Source organism: Pteropus alecto, unplaced genomic scaffold (assembly GCF_000325575.1).
Source record: "Pteropus alecto unplaced genomic scaffold, ASM32557v1 scaffold7, whole genome shotgun sequence".
NCBI classification, from domain to species: Eukaryota; Metazoa; Chordata; class Mammalia; order Chiroptera; family Pteropodidae; genus Pteropus; species Pteropus alecto.
Window position 1 is genome coordinate 61979701 of NW_006494614.1, and position 7778 is coordinate 61987478.

Sequence of the window (7778 nt, forward strand, 5' to 3'; positions counted from 1 at the left end):
ACTTTGGAAAACTAAATATTAATATTTACTACCCTGGGTCCCATCAAATTCACTCCTGGAAGTGACATACATGAGTTTTATTCAAAGTAACTGTATTCAAAATAACCCCAAACTGGAAGCAACACACATGTTTATCAACAGGAGAATAGATAAATAAATACTATACAGCAACAAAAAGCACAAAGTGCCGTTATACACAACAAATCAAATGAATCTGAGACGTAACGTTGAATGAAAGAAGCCAAACACAAATGTACGAGGTTCAAGGATAAGGCAGAACTAATTTAGGGTGATACAAGTCAGAATAGCTGTTCGCTGTGGTGAGCGGAAGGAAACAGTGAGGGGAGGTGTACAAGAGAAATGTTCTAAATCTTGAACCAAATGGTGCTATTATTGCTGCTGTTGTACTTTCCGCCTTTCAGGGGTGGGCACCAGGCAGGGTAGTGGCTGTGGTGACAGGGTACTGTAACTACTGATATGCTGCCGGCTCCTGATGTCATGATTCCAATGGCTGAGTTGGAGAAGGTAGTTTAGGGACAAAGACTGGGCGTTCATTGCAGGACAGCAAGGTGGAAAGGAATGGCCATATGTCTGCTTCGAATCCACACTGCCACTTACTAGAAGGTTAGCTCACCATGGGGGCTGATGTGGCTTGGGGAAGTAGGGATTTTGGGTCACAGAGCCCAGCTCACAGCAAGTGTCCACTGACTATCCTTATGAAGGATGGTGAGGGATGGGGAGGTTCTGGCACTCCTGGTGGGAAGGGAAAACAGAGTGGATGTGTCTGGAAACACTTGAACTTGAAAAGTCAAGGTTGCAGTGCTGTACTTAGGAATTTAGTTGCCTGTCTTGGGCGAGCCATCCCTACTGCATCTGCTCTCTGCCTCAGTTTTCTCACCTGTGACATGGGGATAATAGCATCCTCTAGAAACCACATCTGAAGTTGTAATGAGGACTATATGAATTGGCCTACCCACGGTGTGGCTGTATTTGGAGTAAGGAAGCAATTAAGGTTACATGAGGTCTTAAGGGTGGTGCCCCGATCCCATAGGATTAGTGCCCTTATGAGAAAAAACACGAGAGCTCTCTTGCTCTCCCAACCTCACTCGCTTAATCTCTTTCTCTCTCCTTCCCTCTCCTGTCTCCCCCAAATGTGAGGAAATGGTGAGTAGGCAGCCATCTTCTGCTAAGGAAGAGGGTCCTTAGCAGAACCCAACCATGTTGGCACCCTAATTTCAGACTTCCAGCCTCCGAGACTGTGAGAAAATAAATCGCCATGTTTAAGATCCCCAGTCTATGGTATTTTGATATGGCAGCCTGAGCAGACTAACACGCAGGGCTTCGCAAACTTTTTCTGTAAAGGACAAGATGGTAAATATTTTAGGTTTTATAGGCCCTGTGGTTCCTGTTGCAATGATTCAACTCTGCCATTGTGTTGGGAAAACAGCCACAGACATATGCGAATGAATGGGGGTGGTTGTGTAGCAGTAAAACTACTAATAAAAACAGGGCGCTGGGCCAGATTTGGCCTCTGAGCTGTAGTTTGTACTACCCCTAGCTTAATGTAACAATAATCACTAATTTTGTTTAGAAATTTAAATTAAGTTATGGTGAGGAAAGCTCCATGGGTGGGGTCTCTGCTTCTGTGGCATTAGTGGGGGTGGCCTGTCCGAGCTGGAGGATCTGAGTTCAAGATGGTGCACTCACATGGCTGTCAATTGGTGCTGAGCTGGCTGGGAGTCTACCTGGGGCTGTGGGCTGGAGCCCCTGTTTCTCCCCTTATGCGCCTCTCTACAGGCTGCTTGGGCTTCCTTACAGCATGGTGATTCAGTTCCAAGCTCTAGCATCCTGAGACCATAAGGCAGAGGCTGTGTCACGGTTTACAACTAACCTTTGAAGTCATTTTGTGTCACTTCTGCTGTACTCACCAGCCGGCCCACCTCTCAGCAGACGTGTCCCCCCAGAATGGGAGATCTTGATGCTGAGATCTCGGTGTCAGGAAAAACACAAGAGCAGACAAGAAGACAAACAGGTGGCTATAGACTCAAGTTCAGCTCCTTGAAGGAAACAAACAGGCTTCTGTGGAGATGAAAGAGGGGCGTTCTTTATATAGGGAAACCAGGAAGCCTTTCTGGAGCTGAAACCAGAAAACTTCTCGGTCATGGTCACAGGAGGAGAGAGCAGGCAAGGGAAGGGCAGTGCAATGCCTGGAGGCCAGAGAGGTTACAGGCTGGAAGACCAGACTGCTTGGGCTGGAATCTCGCCCAATCATTATTTTCCCTTTGGCCAGACGCTTCGTGGAGGCAGGCTCCAAGCTGTTCTTTATGAAAGGAGGGTATACAGACCCAGGTCAACTGAGAAGTGCCCATGAGATCGCTAATGTGAGATATTCACCCCAGAGGCTGACACACACAGCCATGAAATTCTGCATGGTGGTATAGCTTCTTGTTTTTCTTTCTGGTTTTTCTTTTAAAATTGCTGGGTGGTACTATGTTTGTAGCCTTGGAGAGTTTCCTCCAAAATGAAATCAATACCTTCAGCCTCACTTGATGGGAGAACACTTTCCAAATTGCACAAAACGAACACCTCTAATATCTGCATTTCAGACAGTAGAGTCTGTCACTGTTGGAGTTCATCTGGCCAAGCAAGAGAGAGGAGGAGGGTCAGTTAAGGAGGGGGTAAAGGGTGTATTGGAATTGCCAGGGGGAAGGGTATGCATTACCCAGAGGTAGAAGGTGCTGACCAGTAATTGCTTGGAACCAAACACCATTTTCCAACAAGATCTCAGTTGCAATCCAGGGCTCCCATGAGGACCGGCTGCTGAATCAGCAAAAAAAAAAAAAAAGGGTTAGAAATAAAGTGGAAGAAATAAAGTGCAGAGTGTGCAAGAGAAACAGTGATTTCATGTTAACGGTGTTTGGGGTGGGGAGCAGGCTGAAGGCTGGGGAACCCATGACCTTTGCTACCAGGCTGGTCCCCTAATAACACCAGTGCTTCCCACTTCTTTAGCTCTGACCATGCGCTGAGCGCCCAGCTCCTTGAATTCTCACAGCAACCTTATGGGAAGTATTATTATGCCCATCTTACAGATGAGAAACTGAGCTCAGATATTAAGTGACTGCCCAAAGCCACACAGCTGGCCGACCCTGGAGGCAGGCTTTGAATCTGAATCTTGTGAGGACAGTCTGCAGCCCTTTTGCCTACACATGTACCACAAGTAATTTTTCATTTACACCAAACTGTCCTGAGATGCTATTTCATACCCACTCAGATCGACAAAATAAAATCAATGAAAACCTAATAGGAAATCTGATACTACCAAGTGCCTGCCAGGAAATAGACAACTGGAAGCTCAGGTGCACTGCAGGGTGAGAAGGAAATGCTCCAGGTGTTTTGGAGAGCGACTTCTATTAAGTCCAAGATGTGTTTGACCCAACAATTCCACTCCTAGATATTTAGAGAGGCCTTCCAGACCAGTACAGGGAGACAGGGACCAGAAGGTGCCTTGAATCTTTGTAACTGCAAATCACAAAGCAAAACTGAAAACTCCCTAAAACACCCACCCCAGTGGGATGGGTGAGGAGGTTACTGCACTCCATGCTGGTGGCGCTTTAAAGAGGGACTTGGCAAAACAAGAAGTTGAGTTGAACTCTGGGGGTCAGAGGAGGGGCTCATTTTCCAGTGAGGGCCTCGTTAGCCAAAGGTGGGAACAATGCAGGCAAGAGAAGGCTGAGCAGGGCCCCTGGCTAATTGGAGGTTTCAGTCGCACGTCTTCTGCTGTGCTAAATCTCAGGCTTCTCCGCCTGGCTTGCAATTCCTGGCTCAACGCATATCGCGTCAACCGCCGGCACTCCAATTAGCCCGGAGCCGGAGCAATCTCCCCTCCGCAGCACTGGCGGGTGCCAAGTGCCACACACGCTCCCGGGGAGTCGGGAACGCGGGCCCTTGCCTGCGGATTTATGGTCCAGGAAATGCATTTTAAATTGGTCCCAGGATACTTGGATCCAGGAATCAGACACTATCCCTTGGGAGTGGGGTGGGAGTATCTGTGGAGAGAGACCTGGTAACACCCGAGTGGTGATCCCATTTTGCTCCCCCAAAGCGCGACCACTCCTGGAGTGAGGGGCTACCTGTTGGCCAGGGCTCAGGGAAGGGACAGAACTGGGGTGTCTTTACTCCAAGATATGTGCGTATGGCCGGATATTCTTTTAATTTATGGGGAAGAGACATGTTTTCTGAGGCGAGCGCCCCCCTCGCGCCCACATTTGAACACAAGCTGCCTGCAAGCAAAAAGGATGGATTATTTTTCATAGGGAAAACCACCTGTGGTCTGCCAAGAGCCTCTCCAGTCAAATCAGGGGCAGGCGTCGCGGATGGGAGCCAGGCGGGAAGGGCGAGGCGCGGGGTGCGGAAGTGGAAACATTCAGGGTGTCCCCGGACTGCCCCGGGCCTGCTCTGCCAGGCTTCGCCCCGAGGCTCCCGGGAGGGGCAGAGAGTGCCCTGGGTGCTGGGCGCCTTCCCATTACGCAGTTCCTGTCCCTTTAAATCCAAGTCCCGGGAAAGGGGCGGCTGAGGTGCCCTGGCTGGACCCCTATTTCCAGACTTGCCCCTGGCAAGGGCGGAAGCCTAGAGGGCAGGAGCGCGGGGTTAGGGATGAGGAGTGCTGGGCGTCCGGGGTCCCCGCCTGCACCCTGCACCCTCCGCCAAGCCCGGCAGCGCCCCTCTCTAGGACGCGTTCTTGGAGTTATTTCTAAACAGAACTTGTCTCTAATCCAAACATAACAGGAATGTATATGATGATCAGTATTTAATAATTTTTTTGGTGTGGTAAATTTTAAAGCGCAGAACAACACAAAGCAGAACTTCAAAGATTTGACATTTTCGGCAATCAAGAATTATAACATTTTGTAAATGGAAATACCACTACTAAAAACAAAATGCTATAAATAGAATGAATTCATTTATTTTCAAAGACTATCGATATACTAGAGCAATGCAAAAATATTAATGAAAGCAAGCTATTTCATGGCAAAGGTTGCGCGTAAGGTTAAGACTATAATCTATGAGTTACCTCGGGGTAAACACTGCAGCCACAAGCAGTGCTGGCGAGTATACTCAGTCCCCTCCCCTCCCCCTCCCTCCTCCCCTCCGGTCCTGTCTCCAGCGGGAGCGCGAGACGCTGGTCAGGCTCCGCGGCGCAGCTCGAAAATGAATAATCGCCCCCGATTGACTTAAATTCCACCGAAGCCGGCGCCGCGGCCGCCCGCCGCTCGGGATCTGCTCGCTGTGTTTTTGCTTTCTCCATTCTTCCTTAAAAAAATAGCAAAACAAAACCAGCCAGCCAACCAACCAAGAATCTGGTTTGTTGATCGCCTTATTTATTTTTTTTTCTTTTCACCGTTTGCGGGATTTGCAAACCTAGTTACATGCATGTCCAGTGGGGGTAGGTTTAATTTTGACGATGGAGGGTCCTACTGTGGAGGCTGGGAGGACGGCAAGGCGCACGGCCATGGCGTCTGCACCGGCCCCAAGGGCCAGGGCGAATACACCGGCTCGTGGAGCCACGGCTTCGAGGTGCTGGGCGTCTACACCTGGCCCAGCGGCAACACGTACCAGGGCACTTGGGCGCAGGGCAAGCGCCACGGCATCGGCCTGGAGAGCAAGGGGAAGTGGGTGTACAAGGGCGAGTGGACGCACGGATTTAAGGGGCGCTACGGGGTGCGGGAGTGCACGGGCAACGGGGCCAAGTACGAAGGGACCTGGAGCAACGGGCTGCAGGACGGCTACGGCACCGAGACCTACTCGGATGGAGGTAGGTGCGCTGGTGCGGGAGGGCCTGCGGGAGGGCCGGAGGCTGGGCGGAGGAGGGACCTTCTCTTGCCTCTTCTGTTTATCTCTGGGGAAGTTGAGCTTCTCCCGCCAGCGGAGCCGTGGGCACTTGGGCATTTCCTTGGGCTCCGTGGAGTCCCACCGGTCCTGGCTACAGGTTGCCCCGCTGCTTGGTGGGGTACAGCACCCCTGTGCCAGCCGAAGGGTGTTGGGGGCTTTCCAGGAGCAGAGCCAGGCCCTGGAGCTGCGGAGCTGAGCAGTGTCTGTGCATCATCCAAGAGCAGGCCAGAGAGCTCGGGAAAGGCCAGACTGGGCCCATGGCCTCCTCTGGGACCCACCCAGGGCAGAGGGGGCCTGGAAGGGTGTCCCCTCCCCTGTTGACGGAGCTCCCTGGGTGTGGGCCTCCAGGAGTCAGGCCCCAGCTTTGCTTCTTGTTTTCTTGCGGTGCCAAAGGGCCTCCCTCAGTCCTGATCAACCCAAGCCAATGGAAAGGGAGCGATTGGAAGAGCTAGAGGCGGGGGACGACAACCCAAACCAACACAACAAGGCAATAAACTTCTAGGTGGTTGGATGCGGGCTAGCACTGTCGGAGCAGGCTGCTGGAGGGAGGGAGGGAGGGAGGCCCATCTGTTTATCGAGAGCCCAGGAATCTCTCCGTTCAGTGGCTGAATCATTTTCCCCATTAGTTTAGAGAATGCTCTGTGCCTTCATTCTAAGATGCCACCACATTCAGGGCTGAGCTGGTGCCATAGCCAGGGAACTGACCGTCTGCTGCCCACTGCTGCTATAAGATGGTTTCTGTGCAGGTAGCCTTGGTGGCCTTGCAGCTGCCCCCCTGTCCCAAACACTACAGTGTCTACTCTTTGGAGCATTCTAGAGACATGGAACATTTACTGTTCCTGGAAGCCAGACCCCAAACAAGCCTGCTCTCCAGTTGCACCCCCACCCCCATCTGGAAGCTCATCCTCAGAAGTGGCTCCTTGCCTCCCTCTTGTCGGCTTCGTAATTTTTCAGGCATGGATGCCTGAGAAAGGAGTCGGGCACAGCAGTGACTTGTGTGCTTCTATTGGTCAAAGAAATAATGAGCTTATGTGTGGTCTTCCCTCTGCCTGCTTGCTGTCTCCGAGTCGCATGAAGCAAGTGCTAAACACCTGCTCCCTGGCCACATATAGGAGTGACGGAGGGCTGGAGAGTAATTATTATTTTGGCTTATGCAACTGAGAGGCAGGGTTCATTATTCCTCAAAGGGGAGGAGGCGTGGGGGGCAGTTAATTATATAATGCTCTTGCCTGTCATAGCCTTGCCCAGCCCAGGTCCCTGGTGGCCTCTTCTGTGCTGTTGTTGTTTTCACCGGTCAGGTTGGAGAGTTTCCTGACTCTGGGCCGTGGGGGGCCAGGCCAGCAGACAACCTGCCTGGGTTCCAGGCCGTGGGTGTGTGTGTGTGCGTGCGCGCACCCGTGTGCAGGGATGGTGAGGCCCGGGCAGCAGATGCGGGTGGCTGAGGTGGGCGGCTGAGCAGCCTGGCGCTCCCAGCTGTGCGCTTTGGGAGACCAGGGGCAGTTGTCTCCCTGGGGCTCTGGCCAGGCTGCTCTGCAGATTCATCTCTCCAGAGGTGCTCCCAGCTGTGCCTGAGCCAGGAGAGCAGCTCAGAGATCCTGTGCAGGGGGCCTCATGGCTTCGAGGTCCTGCACATGTGGAGGAGAGGAGCAGGAACTCCCCGGAATATCTGAGAGTGAGGTGTAGCACCCCAGTCTGCCCACCTTCCCTGGACATCTTCAGTGGCCCATGGAATTCTGTCCTTCGTTCAGCAAATATCTAATGAATGCCTACAGTGAGCAGGTGCTTTGGGCTCTGGGAAAACAGCAGTGAGCAAAGCAGACAAAAATCTTTGCCCTCATGGAGCTTCTGTTTTAGAGAAAGGTGGTAATTACACTGTAATTATTAGGGAA

At 51.9% G+C, this 7778-nt stretch overlaps 1 protein-coding gene across 1 annotated transcript in view; it reads left to right on the top strand.

Annotated features, from left to right (window-relative positions):
* Positions 1–5150: 5150 nt before the first annotated feature.
* Positions 5151–7778, top strand: part of JPH3 (junctophilin 3) — a 91947-nt gene continuing 89319 nt past the window's right edge. Inside the window, exon 1 of the mRNA XM_006926744.3 lies at positions 5151–5812. Coding sequence (XP_006926806.1) covers positions 5431–5812 — 382 coding nt within the window. The 5' untranslated portion in view covers positions 5151–5430. The remainder of the gene's footprint in view (positions 5813–7778) is intronic.